This window comes from Amblyomma americanum, chromosome 8 (genome assembly GCF_052857255.1).
Source record: "Amblyomma americanum isolate KBUSLIRL-KWMA chromosome 8, ASM5285725v1, whole genome shotgun sequence".
NCBI lineage: Eukaryota > Metazoa > Arthropoda > Arachnida > Ixodida > Ixodidae > Amblyomma > Amblyomma americanum.
The window spans coordinates 909185-927463 of NC_135504.1; the positions used below are offsets into that span (position 1 = coordinate 909185).

Here is an 18279-nt window from a genome sequence, read left to right on the forward strand (position 1 = left end):
GTCAACCAGAGTCTGAAAGCGCACAACACTGTACACAGCTGGCTGGCTGATAACCTGCCATTGCCGTGGTCTTTTCCAGGCCAGGACAACTGGCTGAAGTAAGGGGTGCTCGAGCAATTCTCTGCCACGACGCTTGACATGATGCGGGATATGATCACGATTGCAGCGACACGGCCTCTGGTCAGGAGTGTGTCCGAATTAGCAGGTGTGAGCCTAGCAGCATCCAACGCCATATGCTTGCATCAGCAGTCCCGAGTTATCCCGATTTCCGAATTAACGAGGTTTCACTGTACCTAGCCAACTTTTCACTTTGCATCTGTTGAAATCCAGCTGTCACAAGTGGTCTTCTGGGACAACATGGTAGTTCAGAAGCAGTGATAATTGGCTAGGCTGGCAAAGAAGAGCAACTCTGGCCTTCTGAAACTTACCAGGTGCTCCATGTTACACCAGACTGCACACCACAAATCAGGAGGCAAATTATTCTTGCCACTGTTATCCCTCCTCTTGAGTGCAACAACAAGTAAACACACTCTGTTCCAAGGGAACATGTACAACAGTTTCTGCAAATAAAAGGAAGAGACCCGAAAGCTGCCGTACCTCCCCCGGCTGTCTGTTGGTTGGTTCATGACCCTCGTGCGGATCACATCAGCTGGCGTGCCGAGGGTTGCCGCTATCAGGCCGGACATCCCACTGCGCCAAAGGAGAGGGTGCACACCGACCAAGGCACTGAGACACAGCAAATGAGGAAGCACTGCCCAACTTCTCTGTTCATTCAAAAACATTAATGCGTGTTCTAACAGCCGACACTCACAGTAATAAGAATATTACACAGATGTCTCCATGAAAATTAGCAACATGTCAACAATAACATCTCACAGCTTTATCTGGCTTTTTTACTGTCTAACTGACTGATTTCCACAGAGCTGTTGATGTTTTCACGATCCTAGTAATGGTCCAGATGTCAACCGCGGAAGTTGTGAGAAGTGTCAAGAAACACTTGCATCAGGTGCTTCACCAGTTACCAGAAATACGGTATATGTATGTAGTGCCACAACACAATGCACCGTTACAGGTCTGCTTCACCCCCAAGGAGAGAGAAAGACCCGTACCTGGCGAGCGAATGGGTGAAGTAGTTGTCCTTAAGGCTGGTATGCTGCAAGAGTAGCCGCTTGCCCGTGTCATACGTTGTCAGGTCTGCACAAGGAGAGGGCACGCCCCAGCACAATGCTGCTTTTTCCCCAACAAGAAATCACTCTATACGAGGAGCAAGGCTCTGTTGATTCATCACGGCACAAGCTGCACTCGCCCTCGGTAGTGTGCACTCCCTCTCTGCATCCACAACTTTCCTGCTGGCTGCCATTACGGCACTATGTTCAGCCCATCCCTCCTCGCATCTGTAGAGAGAGCATGCTGTGGCAACAGTCGTGGGCCCTGCTAGAGTTTCCAAGAACCACTCTGAAAACCCCTGCTGCCCAGCCTTTTCTGTACCAATGGCAAAACAAAATGTTCCCACTTCCTAGCACAGATGCATCATAACAAATAAATGAGTAAGGCACATCAGCCAAGCACTGGGAGCATCACATGTGCTCCTGGATTCACTCAGAGCCACCTCTGCCGTGATGGCCAGCTCTGACTGCCTTTAGACAGTTTCGTATGTGAGCCACGAAAAGCCACCTGTCAGGCAAACCCAAAGCAAAAAGTAAGACAGAACACTCCCCTTTCCCATTAGGCAATAAGATCAGTGGCAGAGAGCAAGCGCCACTAACCGCCGAGGTTGACGAGTGCAGCACGGTAGACATTTGGGGCGCCCCCTTTCCAGAGTCCCCGGATGCCACCTTCCGAGGCAATCTTCTTCAACGCCTGCCAAGTGCCAGTTACCCTGCATCAAGACCAATCATCATCACTTGTGCACGTGGCTCACTTATTCCCTCCCACATACAACGAATCACCACCTGCCGCTGACGTTCCTGCAATATACCACAACTGCCATGTGAATTAAGGCTAAATTTTCAAACAAATGACGCCATTTTAAAGTGCTCAAAGCTATGGTACAAACTGTGTTTCCCTACACGATTTGAACACTATATTCCAAATTCATCCATAAAATGAAAAATTATTCTTCACAATCATTTTATTTCTCCCAAGTGTCCCCCTACTCAACGGGCTAGGGCAGTGACAGCAGCTTCACCATCCTTGAGAATCTGCCATGGTTGCTGAAGCACAGTTAAGGGGGGATGCGAGTCTTTACAGGGAACAAACACCGTGTCACAATATTTCGGCGGAAATGAAAAGACCATGCCTCAAACTGTAATAATTGAGCACTGCATCATCACTATCATCACCAGCCTGACTACGCCCACTGCAGGGCAAAGGCCTCCCCCACGTCTCTCCAATTAACCCTGTCCTTTGCCAGCTGCGCCCACCGTATGCCTGCCCACTTATTAATCTCATCCGCCCATCTAACTTTCTGCCGCCCCCTGCTATGCTTGCCTTCTCTGAGAATCCATTACATTAACCTGAAGGACCAGCGGTTATCTTGCCTTCGCATCACATGCCCAGCCCAAGCCCATTTCTTCCTCTGGATTTCAACTAGGATCTCACCGACTCGTATTCGATTCTTCACCCACTCTGCCCGCTTCCTGTCTCTTAACGTTACACCAATAATTTTTCTTTCCATGGCTCGCTGCATTGTCCTTAACTTAGGATGAACTCTTTTCGTTAGCCTCCACGTTTCTGCCCCGTAGGTGAGTACCGGTAAGATAAAGCTGTTGTACACTTTTCTCTTGAGGGATACTGGTAAACTGCAATTCATGATATGAGAGAATCTGCCATATGTGCTCCACCCCATTCTTATCCTTCTAGTTATTTCCCTCTCATGATTCGGATCCGCTGTCACTACCTGCCCTAAGTAGACATATTCCTTTACCACTTCCAGCACCTCGCTACCAATTGTGAACTGCTGTTACCTTGCTGGAGAGTTGAAGATTACTTTGGTTTTCTACATAATTTTTAGACCCACCGCTCTGCTTTGCCTGTCCAACTCATTGATCATGATTTGCAGTTAATTTCTTGAGTGACTCAGCATGGCAATGTCATCAGCGAAGTGTGGATTATTTAGGTATTCTCCAACAACTCTTATCCCCAACTGTTCCGAATTCAGGCCTCGGAATACCTCTTGTAAACAGGCGGTGAATAGCACTGGCGAGATCGTGTCTCTTTGCCTGACGTCCTTCCTTATATTATTCTCAACTTTACGGAGGCCTATGCTAGCTGCGCAGTCGTTATAGACATCTTCCAGTATTTTGACATAAGGCTCTTCTACACCCTGATTCCGCAATGCCTACATGACTGTTGAGGTTTCCGCTGAGTCAAATGCTTTCTCGTAATCAATGAAGGATATATATAGGGGCTGGCTATATTCTGTGCATTTCCATATCATCTGGTTGGTAGTGTGAATATGATTTATTGTGGAATATCCTTTACGAAAGCCTGCCTGATCATTTGGTTGATTGAAGTTTAAGGTTGCCCCGACTCTATTAGCCATTAAAGGGGCCCTGAAACACATTTTCAGTGCATCGTTTTGCCCGTTGGTTGCATAGAAGGAGTTATAGTGGTGCTATTAGCATCGGTCGTACCACGTATACTCCCGTTTTTAATATATTAATTAGCTCGCAAAAACAAATTCTTGGTGCTGACGGTGTCACCATACAGTGGCGGTTTTTAGCATCAGATATGACATCACGGAGGGCGAGCTTTATGATTGGACAAAGAGTAAATATACTGCAAATTGTGTTAATAACTAGAGATACGTTTTGTCAAGTTTTTGTGTTCTATATTACATTAACAAAACCAACTTGTTTGCCCTAGACAAAAGCACTGTAAAGCAAGTAAAACAAAAATACACCACTAGAGGCTCTGACTACTTTTTCCAACGACGGACTTTGCGCCTCTCTGTAAACATCCTACGAACCACTTATGGGTACTCTCTATGTATCTGAGAGCGGCTTTGCAGAGTTGATCCGATCGGGCCATTGCACTCTATAAGCGTTTGTTTCGGTCCCAAGGAATGATGCGTTCAGTTCACATTTAGCAGACAGTGCGCATCGTCAGCTTGTGGAGGATCACCGGGCGGCGGCGCCAGATGGCGCCATGTTCCCGTCGACAGCGCGCGCTCCATGCTCGCCGTGACCAACCAGCGCAGTAGGGGCGATGGCGGTAAAGCAGTAGCGGTATGCGCTATGCTAAATGTGTCTGATATCTTGCGCAGGCTGTCACACTGTTGCAGTATCTCGCACTCGAGATGGGATCCATAAGTAAGGGAACGTCACTGATCAGTGTTCCCTTCTGCGCCGTCGTGGTGACGATGAAGCATCGCTGGGTCAGCTGGGCGTTCACATGGTTATTGTAACCATGCAAACGACACCGCCAGCCTTGGCATGAACAAGTTACAGAGAACAGGCAACCATGAAGTGTAAACATCCGCCACGTGCTAAGATAGGCTGTTTTGATTCGTCGCACTGTGTGTCGTCATTGGGAGAGTGTAATGGGAATGGGAAGCTGCGCGAAAATAGAGTTGAGGGCAGCATTTTGTTTGCTTGTATTCTAAAATTTCTTCATTGAATAACTTCCGTTCCTATGCATCGATTCTCGTAATTCGTTTTGAGTCAGCATCTGTGCGACATAAAGAATCCATCTGAAGTGTAACCGGCATCCGTTCAAGCGGTGTTTCGCAGCCCCTTTAAAGCTATTACCTTAGTAAATACGTATCATAGTAAGATATGTATAATACGTATCTTGACGGTAGCACCACCTTGATTCGTAATAAGCGAGCGTTCATTATAACTGTGGCCGTTATAGTGGGCTCCACTATAACCGAATTATGGTAATGATTTTACAGTACTTCAATTACCCCTACTAATTTGTACCATAATGAATGATTTCTCTGGTCTCATCATCATCATCAGCCTTGCTACACCCACTGCAGGGCAAAGGCCTCTCCCATGCCTCTCCAATTAACCCTGTCCTTTGCCAGCTGCATCAACCCTTTGCCTGAAAACTTCTTAATCTCATCCGCCCACCTAACCTTCTGCCGCCCCTTGCTATGCTTACTTTCACTTGTAATCCAATCCGTTACCCTTAAGGACCAGCGGTTATCTTGCCTTCACATTACATGCCCTGCCCAAGCCCATTTCTTTCTCTTGATTTAGACTAGGATGTCATTGACCCGTGTTTGTTCCCTCACCCACTCTGCCCGCTTCCGGTCTCTTAAAGTTACACCGATAATTTTTCTTTCCATGGCTCGCTGCATTGTCCTTAACTTAGGCTGAACTCTTTTCGTAAGCCTCCACGTTTCTGCCCCGTAGGTGAGTACCGGTAAGATAAAGCTGTTGTACACTTTTCTCTTGAGGGAAATTGGTAAACTGCCATTCATGATCTGCGAGAATTTGCCATATGCGCTCAACCCCATTCTTATCCTTCTAGTTATCTCCCTCTTATGATCCGGATCAACTGTCACTACCTGCCCTAAGTAGACGCATTCCGTCGCAACTTCCAGGCTCTCGCTGCCAATTGTGAACTGTTGTTCCCTTGCTAGGCTGTTGAACATTACCTTGGTTTTCTGCATGTTAATTTTTAGACCCATCGTTCTGCTCTGCCTGTCTAACTCATTGATCATGATTTGCAGTTCACTTCCTGAGTGACTCAGCAAGGCAATGTCATCAGCGAACTGCAGATTATTTAGGTATTCTCCATTTATTCTTATTCCCAACTGTTCCCAATTCAGTCCTCGGAATACCTCCTGTAAACATGCGGTGAACAGCATTGGCGAGATCGTGTCTCCTTGCCTGACGCCCCTCCTTATTGGGATTTTATTGCTGACTTTATGGAGTACTATAGTAGCTGTGCAGTTGCTATATATATCTTCCAGTATTTTGACATAAGGCTCTTCTACCCCCTGATTACGCAATGCCTGTATGACTGCTGAGGTACTTACAGCCCTGCGGAGCCCCATTCTCCTGAACGAATTTTTTGGAAAGTGTTGAACCCAGGTGTACATGAAACGAATGCTCAGACAGGAAATCTTTCAAGCAGTTCAGCATCCTTCCACGGATACCTAGGTCTGCCAGATCGCGGAGAATCCCAAACCTCCAGGTAGTGTCGTAGGCCTTTTCCATGTCAAAGAAGACAGCCAGACAGTGTTGTTTGTGTATGAATGCTTCTCGAACAGTGTTTTCATGGCGGACAAGATGGTCAGTTGCTGACCATCCTTTTTTAAACTCACAATGATGTATGTCAAGAAGTTTATGGGATTCGATGATAAACATTAACCTGATATTCAGTACACTTTTGAAAGATTTGGCAAGGCAACTTATGAGAGCTATGAGCATGTAGGTACCATACAAAGTCGGACAGCCGGAAAAACCGGATTTGCCCAGGACCGCAGTGATACTTTGAATCGCTTGTGACGAAAGACCTTAGTGTTGAACTTGACGCTGGTTAGAGCGTACGAGCTTTGAGTCGAACTCTTCTTCACTTCGGAGTGAAACACGAACTACCTTTGCAGGCTGAGTGTGTTCGCAACTGGGATTACCCCCGAAGGGGTGCAGTGGGGTTTGCAGAGCCTCCTCCAAACACACACCCCTTTTTCTGGGGTAGCAGGGCGGTCTTCACTGTGTCAGCCGGGGGCGGGGATGGCCCTGCCAGAGGCTCTGCCTGGGCAGTGGCCAGAACCGGGCGTGGTGCGAACCTTTTCCTGGCTTCTCTGAAAGTCATGTTTTCTTCTGTTTTCAATATTATGATTCCTTTTTCGTTTTTCCATCTTGGGCAAGACCTGAAGTAAGCAGGGTGGTCTCATTCGCAGTTGGCACAGAGGGATGCCACTGCATCGCAGTTCTCAGTTGCGTGCTCTTTCAAGGCACATTTCGCGCAGCTTTTATGACCGCAGTAGCTGTTTAAACCATGGCCGTATCTTTGACAGATGAAGCATCTGCGGGGGTTAGGTATATACGGGCAGACGACTTTTCAGGTAACCTACGTCTATTGTTTTGGGCAATGTGCTTGCACAGAATGTGAGGATCAAGTGCTTTGTAGCAACTTCTTTGTCGTCTTTTAACGCGACAGCGTTCAGGGCCCCGTGTCTCAGAGAAGCCGGTGTCGTCAGCGGCGTTGGCCATGAATGAAAAATCCTTTTCCTCCTCCTCTTCGCAAAGTACGCCACTGCCCCAAGGGATAGCGCGCGACGGCAGCGCCTCCCGCTCGTCTCGTTCGGAAAAATAGAGGAGGCGCTGTTTGGGCGTAGTGGGGCCTTGTGGGCACGCAGGAATCACGCGGAATCACCACGAAGCTTGTGGATTGCTGCCCGTTCGTTTGGTGCAGAAGCTATGCTGGCTTTCGTGGCATCCGGTTTGTCTAGAACGATGTGCCGACGAACTATGACTGCAACTTGAGTCCCGCATGTTTCGGCAGGCGCCTGGCAGCGCTTCTACATGGTTTGCCCCTCCGCATGTCCGTTTCACCATATGTAGCAGAGCGATTTGTCTAACGGGAAAGGCGTCGCACCGAACGGGCGATGGCGTTCCGCGGACTCCCTGGCAGTGCTGCAACACGCTGTCACGTCCCACTCTTAAAGGCGAAGCTTAAGCGTCCTCCAATTTTTCTGGTTGTCATTATGTGAACATTTACCACATTTTGGTCAACAAGACCATAAAACATTTTCTTTTCAGTGATGTGGAGAAAGTCAGTCAGAAATTACGCCACGGATGGTATTCAACGAATTATGTGCAGTGATAGTGAGTGACTGGGACATCCCCAATAGATTGAATGTTTGAGAGCCTTGCTTGCTGAGGTTCATTATCAAGTTCGAGTAGCAGGTCTCCACTGCCTAATCTGCTTACATTGGACCTTAAGCCTAAGGCACCTGTCAAGACATTTTTGTATGTGGAAAAAGGACAAGATTCGGGCTGGTTTTTCGTCAACTTTGGAATCCACTATGATATTCAGAAAACATTTTTTTTTTGTTCTTTGCAAGAAATCTGCAGCTGCTTTGGTCCGCCCTCTTTTGTCGGGGCGATAAGTTTTTGAGGAATGGGAAGCCACAAAATGGATATGCTGTTTGGCAACGGTGCCAACCGCCCACCATAGAGCCCAACAAGGGGACGCGACAGGAACTTGGAAGAAAGCTCTGCACATGCCAGTTGTACACACTAACTATAACCAAATATGACGAAACCCAGGGTAGTTCGCCACACAAGGTTAACCCTAGCCACCAGGAAAAAAGGAAAAACCAAGAGAGTAGGAGACCGGAGAGTTGCGAGAAAATTGATAATGGCCTAGCTCTGTTAGGCCAGGATATACGTAGCGTAGGCGCGGCGACATCTGGTTCGGAACAGTTAATATATGAAAGGCGCGCATTCACTACATGCGCCTTTATTCACGGTTAACCCTTGAGCCTTCGTGGCGGAGTGGTAGCGTCGCCACCTCAAACGCCAAAGGCCCTGGTTCGAATCCCAGCCTCGAGACAGGGTTTTTTTTTATTCAGTGAGTGTGTGGGGGGTTGACCATGTGGTCGGTCACGTGGTGCGGAGCAGCTGCCGGCGGTGCGGCGCCGTGGCTGATCACGTGGTTCTTCATGCGGTTGGTCATGTAGTCATGTGCTTGGTCACGTGGTGCGGTTTCCAGAGGATGCGCCGCAGCCGCCTCGCCGGTCTGCCGCACCGCAGCTGCCTGCGGTTTCCAGAGAATGCGCAGACCGGCGCGGTGGCAACGGCTCCGGCGCGCCAGCTGTGCGCCGTGTGACATCATTGCTCCTCGCGCATGCGCAGCACGGCTCTTCAGGAGTCACGTGAAACTGCTCAACCTCGGGCAGTGTAGCTTATGCTCCAAAAGAATAGGAAGGTTAAAGATAAAGGGAAGGGTAGGAAAAGGCGACTGCCAATTCCCCCCCGGTCGGGTCAGGCCAGAGGTGCTGTCTAGGGGCCTTAAAGGTCCAAACGTATTGGCTCAACCACCAGGATCCCCTTTTCCCCGGACACGGTGATGCCACCCACGGCTAAGCACTGGTGCTCGGGCCCACGGTGACGCACGTCTGCAGGGACATCCCCCTGCGGGGATGTCCCTGCGGATGCTCAAGCACCCGTGGTGTCGCAACTCACCAATGTCTGCATGCTGCAGACGACCCCCCCCCCCCCCGCAGGGAAAGCAACAAAAGTAATTCATTACTCTACCTTTGATACAAATGTGCCCCTTGTGTTGGCAAAGCTTTGCTCTCTCGTATACCAAATAAGGCCCCTCAAAAGCAGGACCAAAGCACGGGTACAGACACAAATGGGCAGAACCACGAGTGGGCTTTATGCACCAGTCGCTGCCTGCAGGTATATGAGGGTTAGTATATGCGTGGCGTGAGCTTCCCCCACGTAGCAAGATGGTGTCACAAGAGCACACTGAAGCACTCTCATATTCCGGCTAAATCTGACGCTATGAGGCTGACGAGCGGACAGTACCCGCCACTCGTTTCAGTCTTGAGTGCAGTGAAAGTGCCTGGCCACACTTCTTTCATCTTTGTTTGCTCGCATTATCTTGATAATGGTGTGTACAAAGGGCAGGGACGTAATCAATGCGAGCTTGACTCGCGCTTACTGGGAATTCCTCGTTCAAGGGGAACAATTGCAAGCCCCTATCCCAATCACGAAGTTCCACGGGTTACCCAGTCTTTTCAGACAGGGACAAAGACACGCTGCTTCCTTCAGTGTAGTGCGCGTACGGCCCCAGACCTGTTATTGCTCTGTTTCGTGCGGCTAGGGACCGCTTGTCCCTCCAAGAAAGGTTGTAAGGTGCTGGGAACCCCGCACCTAGAGTCTCGTTCGTTAGCGGAATGGCCCGAGCTATGGGGAAAAAAAATGAGGAAAGCTGTCTGGAACGGAGTTTGGCGAACGTGCGTGCCGAGTTTTGAGAAAGAATTAAGTGCTCATTTTACTCAATTTCTTCTGGAGAGCTGCTGGGGCTTGTAAACTCAAAGGTGTGGCAGCGCACAACTGGCAGCGGGGCAACATTTTCTATGCACTTTGATGCTCAGTTGCCCCTGCAGTGCAAATCTGAAATACAAGAGCTGTAACCATTGTACGTTAAACCTGGATATAACAACACTGAAAAATGTCAGATTTTTCGTCACATGAAGTTTTCGTGAAAAGACTCAAAAGAAAAATGCACAACGGAAACCATAATAAGAAATAAATGTAGGTGAAATCACCTTAAAAATGTTAACAGAAAAACCCGTTACTCGAAGCCATAAACGCGGAGAAACGTTTCGTGACCATGCTGATGCGCGACTGCAGCTAGAGCGACGCTGCTCTGTGGGTGGCAGGGAGTGTGGGGGAGGCACCTGCTTTTTCCCTCCCTTGTGGGGACCTCGCCCCGCTTTGTCCCCTTTAGGGTTTGCTTCCCTGCGGTGCCCACCTTAACTAACAAGGGAGGACATCGCAGCGACACGAGCGCCATGGACGGCATTATTCCTACACGCGCTAGGGAGACGCTCTTCGGCTCTGCGCTCCGCCAGCACGGCGAGGCCTCGTGGTGGGAACATTCTCCTGCATCTCGTCCTGTCCGGCCTCGGAGTATCCCTTGCCCTAGCACGGGCGAGCTTTCGCTCGTAACCGTGCTGGTGAGTCGAACAACCTCGATTCCTTCACATATTTTGTTGCTAGCTGGCATTATCGTTGTTGTAAAAATAAACACCTGTTTGTGTCAGTCAGAGTGGCGTTTCTTTGTTTCCTTCAGAGCAAGGCCCAACTTCGTCAGCATGTGCTCGGTAGCATGCTCGATCACAGGATGGGGTCCGTGCAGTTTTGAATTGCTGCGGTAGAGCGGGCAGAACGTATTATCCCCCTATTACAACCTCACACTGCCCAGTGGTAACCAAGAATAAATTGGCAGACAGCCGGTAACAAGTTCATAATATCGCTGTCAACCAATGCAGCACTTTCATCACATGGGGGTCTCATATAAACACTCTTGAATGAGGACGGCGTTGGGGAATTGAGAAACTTCGTAATAATGAGGAATTCGCAATAGCGAGGTTCGTTACATCCAGGCTTAACTGTACTTTTTTGTATGCATGAAAACTAGAAAGTAATTTAACAGTAATTGCATTACTTTCTGAAAGAAATTCCATGTAATGCCACTAATTTTCATGAGCAGTAATGTAAATGACATAGTACATGTGCACAATTTCCGGAAAAGTGAATAATGATGTAATTTAATTACTTTTCAAAAGTAATTTCGCCATGCATGGCCTAAGGGCCGCCTTTTGGTCGACGGAATTGTCTTGCGCTTTCATTTACCACCGCTGTTGCACATCCTGGCCTTCTAAAACCACCAGAATGTCAATACAGTCTAGCGCTCTAAAGGCAGAAACTAAATTGCACATGGCACACGGGAAGTAGAGCGCATTTGCGTGGAGCATAGCGAGCAGGCTGTAGGACGGGGGACACCTTTGTCAAGGCGCACCATAACATCACTGAGCAGGGTGCATACCTGAGTTTTGGCAATGATGGGCGCTGGCGACAAAATCTTGTCATGTTAAGACCGACAAACAGTCTGCAGAAATGCTTGTCCCGCTTGAGGCAGAAGTTTTCAGCAAGTTTTGTGCAGCTCTTGACAGGGCCAATTATACATGGTAATTTCAGTTTGTCACGCCACATGGCTAGAGAACTGTTGTGCACCATTACGAATCAATACAATGAGATGGCCAGCAAGTTCTGCTGGGGCTCCCTTCGTAGCAAAAGCTGCCACGGTGCGAGGTTTGACTGCAAAAGGTGTTTTCAACATTAACTAAGTAAAATGAAGGTTCCTTAAAAATGATGTTTGAGCCAATGCAAGAACAACTGAGGAGTGTACTGATGACACTGGTGCACCACAGTCGACCACAGATGCATTTCAGAAATGTACAGAGCAGAGCAAAACGTTACTGAAGCTCACACACAATCCTGGCACCCTATCAGTAATGTGCTCAGAAATGATATCAAGGCCAAGAGTGAACAATAGAAATACAAGTGCAGGAACCATTATACAGACTTTAGCAGATTAGATTTGTGCATGAGGACTAGTAAAGGATCAAAGCTTCGCCCAAGACAGCTTACACAAACTGCGTGCTGTCATTATTATGATACAGAATACGATCACTCAACAAGCAGTCTTTTTCACTGGGCCACACAGATACAAATACCGCAGACTCCCTCTTATCAAAAGTTCACCTTAACAGGAGTGCCCCCAAGAGAGACATGTGAGCATGCTAGGTGCGTCTAAATATGTGCCACCTGAAACAATGAGTAAATCACCTTGCACTGCCTGAAGCAAGCTAAAGGGCACTGGCATGAAATTTCCCTCCGACAACTCTGAAGGTGATCTCACTCCTGTATTTCCATCTCGGCACTGTGTTAATGATGAGTCTCCAAATCAATGAGCAGCTGTACACTCCACACCCAGCACATCATGCATGCGCAATGCCTTCATCTCCAGGAGCAATGGTGCGCTCTCTTGCAAGGGAGCGTTGCATTTTTTTTTTCTACAGCGACAGTTGTTAGGCGCCCGTCCCTGGGTTTCACGCTGTAGTCGCCATCGTTGGTGGGTAGCACTATCTGGGTCGCATAACCATACGGGTGGCTCTCTGTTTCAGTTCAGGGGTGCATCACGTGACCACTACACCAGTGGTCACATGACTAAATGGCTATCGCTGATTCTTGCATTACACAGTTGTAACCATCCTGTGACTTTCCTTAACAGAGCCATGCACACACTCTTGTTTGTCTTGAGCAACTCTAGATGGGAATGACAGCGGCAGTCTTTTTCCTCCAGTGATCTCCCATAAAACAAGCCCAAACAGTTCTTGTGTGCATAAAGGGGACCGGCCAGCAGCGCTCACCAGCATCACTTACCTGGGTGGCAGTCCCATGAGAGCGCGGCGCCCTTCTGTCTGCATCTGCACCTTGACCAGGTCAGTGGGGCTGGCCAGGAACTGGCCCATGCCACCCGCCGCTACCCCCACGAGAACACTCTTCCTGCACACACACCATTGTATTTCACAGACTACGGCACTCTAAAGGCTCACTCAAGTCAGAAAAGACCACCAAGCGTCGCCAAGTACATCAAAGCCCAATTTTTCCAGCGGCAATGCTACACTACCGTTCATTACTGCCGCCAGTTTTGAAATCTTCTAACGGCCTTTTGCTGCTGCCCAAAGAGAGCCAATTTTGTAGCGATAGCTACATTACGGTAGCATTTCGAGCCTTCAGCATGGGGGCGCCGCCACACTGTGGCTGCGCCCCCACGCTGAAACGTGGTTGGTCACGTGACCAGCCACGTGGTGCGGAGCTGCTGCTGCTGCCGGCGGCGCGGCTGAAACCGAGCTGCAACAGCTGTGCGCATGCGCCGTGTCAAGTGAGACGAAGATGAAGAAGGAAATCCCAGCGAGACAGAGCGGCGAAAGACTGACTTTGCAATTTAACTGAGCAAGTTCTGCTTGGCCAGCTGTAGCTATCACATCACTACAGGTTTAACCAGAGCAAAACCACCTCCAATTTTTTAGTGAGAACAACAAATCGATGGATTCTCCTCAGTGTCCCTGTGAAGCTTTGCTATAACTGCACAAAGTTATACATAGCTCTGCACAAAGCTTACCTCTCATCAGATATACACAGAAATGCTTACTAGGCTGTTTTCAGATGCCAAAAAAGAGAGCCACAAAACTGGAACTTTTGTGAGCACTTCCACTTCAGGGTCCGGCCCTTAGTTCAAAGCAAGGGTGCTTGCTATGACAGGATGCAATGCAGTGTAGCTGCTGACACAATACTGCTGTCAACTTGACGCTACAGATAAGGAAAGGCCAACTACTACAAATTCATTCGGTTGGTGTCAATTCATTTCAAAACAGCATGAAAAGACGCAAAAGCTGGGAAGAGACGACACACAAATGCTGACTTACAACTGAGCTGTAAGTCATTGCTCGTGTGTTCTCTTCCCTGCTGTGTCTGTGTGCGCTGTTTTAACATGAAATATAATGAGACACACACTGATACTATTACAGTGCTGGAACTAAGGCAGCCCAACATTCATGCCACCTGCTTTCTTTCTTTGCACGTGTAGTCTGCTTTTTCAGCTCGATTGTTTTCCCAGCGAAGTATCCTTGTAGGCAATGATATGGGCCTATAAAGACAGGTGTGACACACCATCTACACTGCCACGATAAGGGGACGTTCCGAAAATCTCGTGCACAAACCTGAAACATCAATGTTTGGATCCAGTAGCAAAGCTAGGCATCAGCTCCAATGGAATGCACTTTGCAAACCAGACCCTTTCCTATGCTCGGCCCAGAATTTCTGTTCCATTTGTGCAGTGGGAAGGTTCCATGCAAGTAAATACAAGTTCTTTGCCTGTGCACCCAGCCCCTGGCAGCAAATGTTGACACACATACAGCATGCAATGCATAACCCAAGAATGCTGACATTGTCTGAGGCAATGGCTGTTTATTCTGCCATTCATTTACGAGTCTGGTCATGATAAGCAGCAAGGCGGCAAAAGTGGCGGGCACCGTGGCAGTAAGAAGCAGGAAATGAGACTGTCAGGCAACAGAAGCTGGAAGAGGCAATGAGCATACTAAGCCCGAGGTGCCCCTGCTCACCAGAGAGGAGCACGTGTGCCGTCCTTGTTCCGCAGGTACCGGTCCCTCAACGCCTCGTAGAAGTTCATCCGGCAGCCACTGTAGACTGGACGCACAGGCACAAACAGGCCACTGAACCAAACAAGAAATGCTGGCAGTCTTTTTACTACGCAAGATGCATCACAAAAATTAAAAGTGCTGCTTTTTAAGTTAACCTGCGCTTTAAAAAGGCTGTTCCACTACAACTGAATCCACACAGACAGCAGTGGGTCCCATCCACAGCCACAACTATAACCTGTGCTTTAAAAAGGCTGTTTCACTACAATTGAATCCACACAGACAGCAGTGGGTCCCATCCACAGCCACAACTAGTAGCACTACACACTGCAATGCGCAACGGTGCCATCTATTGAGAGAAGAACAAGATGCACACAAGAGGCAGCATGCAGAAAAAAGCTGAAACAAAGGGAACCTCTGGAGCTGCAACCATAATTTCCCCAAATTGCCGCACAATATGGTACCAATAATCAGTATAAAATGTAAACTGCGAAAATGTACAAGATGTCCTCTCTGCATCTCTTCTGTGTCTTGTCCATCGCACAGTTTGTTTCATACTGATGTTGTACCCCCCAATGTATGCTCCTAAAATATGGCATTTTTCATTTTGAATGGAGCAGGCAGGCATACTACCAAATGTGGTATAAAGCAAAACACATCACCAAACGCCACGCTTACATGAAATCGGAGCATAAATGAAACGGCACATTAGGTATAAATATATTTATACAGACATTCTATGGCAACGCAGCAGCCCTTATATCAGACAGGTTATGTTGTAAACTTTTACTTAGGGATGGACTTTTCGGCTGAAACCGAAAAATGTACGCCGAATTCATTTTTTTGAAATTTGGTTTTAACCGGAAAAGGTCAGTATTTCTGGCATGCATGTCACATCTAACTGGCTGTTCAGTGCCATTTACAGTAAGTAACAGCAGAAAATTAAGAATGTGCTGGAACCAGGAACATGGTGCGACAAACGCACCTTAGGAATTTAGTAGAGTGGCTGTGAGTTATGAGGAATTGCTGATAAGAAGGCTCTACCACTTAGCTAAGCCATACTGGCTGTCTGCTCAGACTTGGTTAAGTAGGTTTTTCACTGCATGTAAGGACATCTAAAGCAACCGTCAATGTGAAACCATGTTTAGCAGCAGCCCAGTGCAGCCTAAGCATGCGGCGCATAGGGTGTGCAGTCCTCTCGTTCAGTGCAGAGCGCAGCAAGAATATGACAATCAAGTTTTTAGAATTAAACGTCGACTTAACGTTTCTGTCTCATGGCTCAACATTTAGCTCCAGAATTTTTGCTTTTTGTTACGACTGTGCGACTCTCTTCTGCAAAGAAAGCTCTTAAGACAGCCATTTTTAGTGCGAAAGCAATCATACGCTCACCAACACTGACCAAGAGTCTTGCCACTCACATAAGTACGTAAATAAAAACAAATCAAATAAATATCCATGACTGGGAGTCGAACCCATGGCGGCATGCACAGATCAGCTTCGCAGGCCACAGTGCAAGAGTACTGGGCTATCGCCGCAGCCAATCACGTCTCGTCTTCATCAACTAATATTACTAGTGAACTAATATCGATGCCAGACGTGCCGACGGCCCAGAAAAGCAAAACCATGAGCCAACAATGCTAATCACATGCTCTCGAATGTCTACTCGGTTTAACTACATTGAAACCCCTACAAACTTCTGTGGTAAAACTGCTACATAAGCAGCTAATTGAAAAAAAAAAAAAACGGTGAATATAAACTGTACATCACTTCTGACCACCCCAGGGACATCATATGTTTTACTGTTAAAAACCGAAAATTCAGATGTAGAAAAAATTATTTTCCGAAAACAACAAAAAGTGGCAAAAAGTCCGCTTACTTTTTTAAAAATAAAAACCGAAAAGTCCAACCCGCTTATATTGATACAAGCATAAATCTATTCTAATGTTGGTTAAGTCTGCAAATTCATAATGAACTACTGCTGCATTATTTAGGCTGTAGGCAATTTTGGAAGTATTATCCTCCATTAACAATGCAGTCCACTCACTGAGGTGTCTGTAGATGGCTGGTGGCAACCCTTTCCACAGCTTCAACAGACCTTCTTCACGTACTGCACAAGAAGAACACAAAATTTCTTTTCTTCCAGCCAACACAGCGAAATTTTCTTCCACCCGCACATTCTAATGTAGCCAGTCGTTACTAATCCCCCCTCCCATGCATGTGACGCCAACATTTTTGATAGGGAGGAAATGACCCGACAGTAGTCTCACAAAAACCGGTGGCAACAAAATTAACTGAACCACTTTGAAAAACATTGACAGTGGCATGCTATGCTGCTAGCCACCCTCGGGATCTTCCCATGGCAGCCACCTGCTTTCCTAATTGGACAACGGCCGGCTGAATAGTGCACATTTCAGTTTTTTTCTAATCTCAGGGCACCCTCAGCATACCTCTTCCTCCGGCATGCTACAAGCATTCCCTCAGGCTTAGCAAAGTTAGAGTGACACACTCAGCGAGTGACACATGCCTCAGGGTGTTAAAAGGGAGTGAGCTTTCTTCCCAAAATTCATTCTGCTGGAGCTGAACCTTAGGACAAAATAACCATATATGTAACTCAATTAACAACCCATTCCACACGCTGGTCCATCGCATGGCATTGACACTGAAACTCTGTGTGCCGCTACACACAATGAGGCAGCACAGATGGTTGCAAAATGTTTACAAGAAATTGAAATCAATCAAGCAAGCACAATCTCATCCCTCGTTGCTAAGACAACAGGGGCACCATGCGGCCCGATCATGTGCTTCTTTTTGGCTGAGAACTGCAATGTAATGCCAAGTCTGCATCAACTGTACATCATCATCAGCCCTACTATGTCCTCTGCGGCATGAAGGCCCTTCAGTCCGTCACCCTGAGGGAGTAGCTGAGTTCCTCCTCCCTTGTTGCAGTCACCCTTCTTTTTGATTCCAACTCGGATATCTTTACCTCGCACTTCTTAACCTGTCACCAACCACTGTCTTTTCTGCAGCTTCTGTTGAACAGATCCCACTCACCGATCCCTGCAGCCGTCTTGAAGAAGCCGTGCCGGTCGACAATCTGGCCCTTGGCGGCCAGCTCCCCCTGCACCTGCAGTCTCGTCTTCACTATGTCCAGAGGGTAGGTCGCTGGGCCAAGAACGAGAGAGAAGGCTTTCTTTTCTAGAGCTGTGTGTGCACTCGAAGAATAAAACAACTTCAAACATCTTCAATGTAGTGCTGCCAGGCAGAGGAACTCCCAATTAAAAAAAAATTAATAAGGCAAATGCAGCAGTGCGGGTGTCACACAACGCAATGTCCACCAAAGGCACTTAGCAAAACATTAAGCCTTAAGATATCTCACGACAACTCAATAGTGCTTCTTTTCAAACTACTAAGAGAAACACAAACATAGCCTCTTCAAAAGCTTTGGAAATGATCACCACGTGAATCACCTCTTTGTGCCAGGTCAACCAACCAGTGACTTCTGTCATTATCCATAATAGCAGCACTCCTGGTGCCCATGACAGCCCTCACAGGACACGAGGCACACAAGAAGCATG

At 47.7% G+C, this 18279-nt stretch overlaps 1 protein-coding gene across 2 annotated transcripts in view; it reads right to left on the reverse strand.

Annotated features, from left to right (window-relative positions):
* Ucp4A (Uncoupling protein 4A) overlaps positions 1-18279 on the reverse strand; it is a 34095-nt gene that overhangs the window by 9054 nt on the left and 6762 nt on the right. For both annotated transcript variants that reach the window (XM_077633617.1, XM_077633618.1), the window contains exons 2-8: positions 17756-17866; positions 16749-16811; positions 14669-14753; positions 12927-13049; positions 1767-1879; positions 1110-1194; positions 598-690 (exon numbers count right to left, since the gene is read on the reverse strand). In XM_077633617.1, coding sequence (XP_077489743.1) covers positions 598-690; positions 1110-1194; positions 1767-1879; positions 12927-13049; positions 14669-14753; positions 16749-16811; positions 17756-17866 — 673 coding nt within the window. The remainder of the gene's footprint in view (positions 1-597; positions 691-1109; positions 1195-1766; positions 1880-12926; positions 13050-14668; positions 14754-16748; positions 16812-17755; positions 17867-18279) is intronic.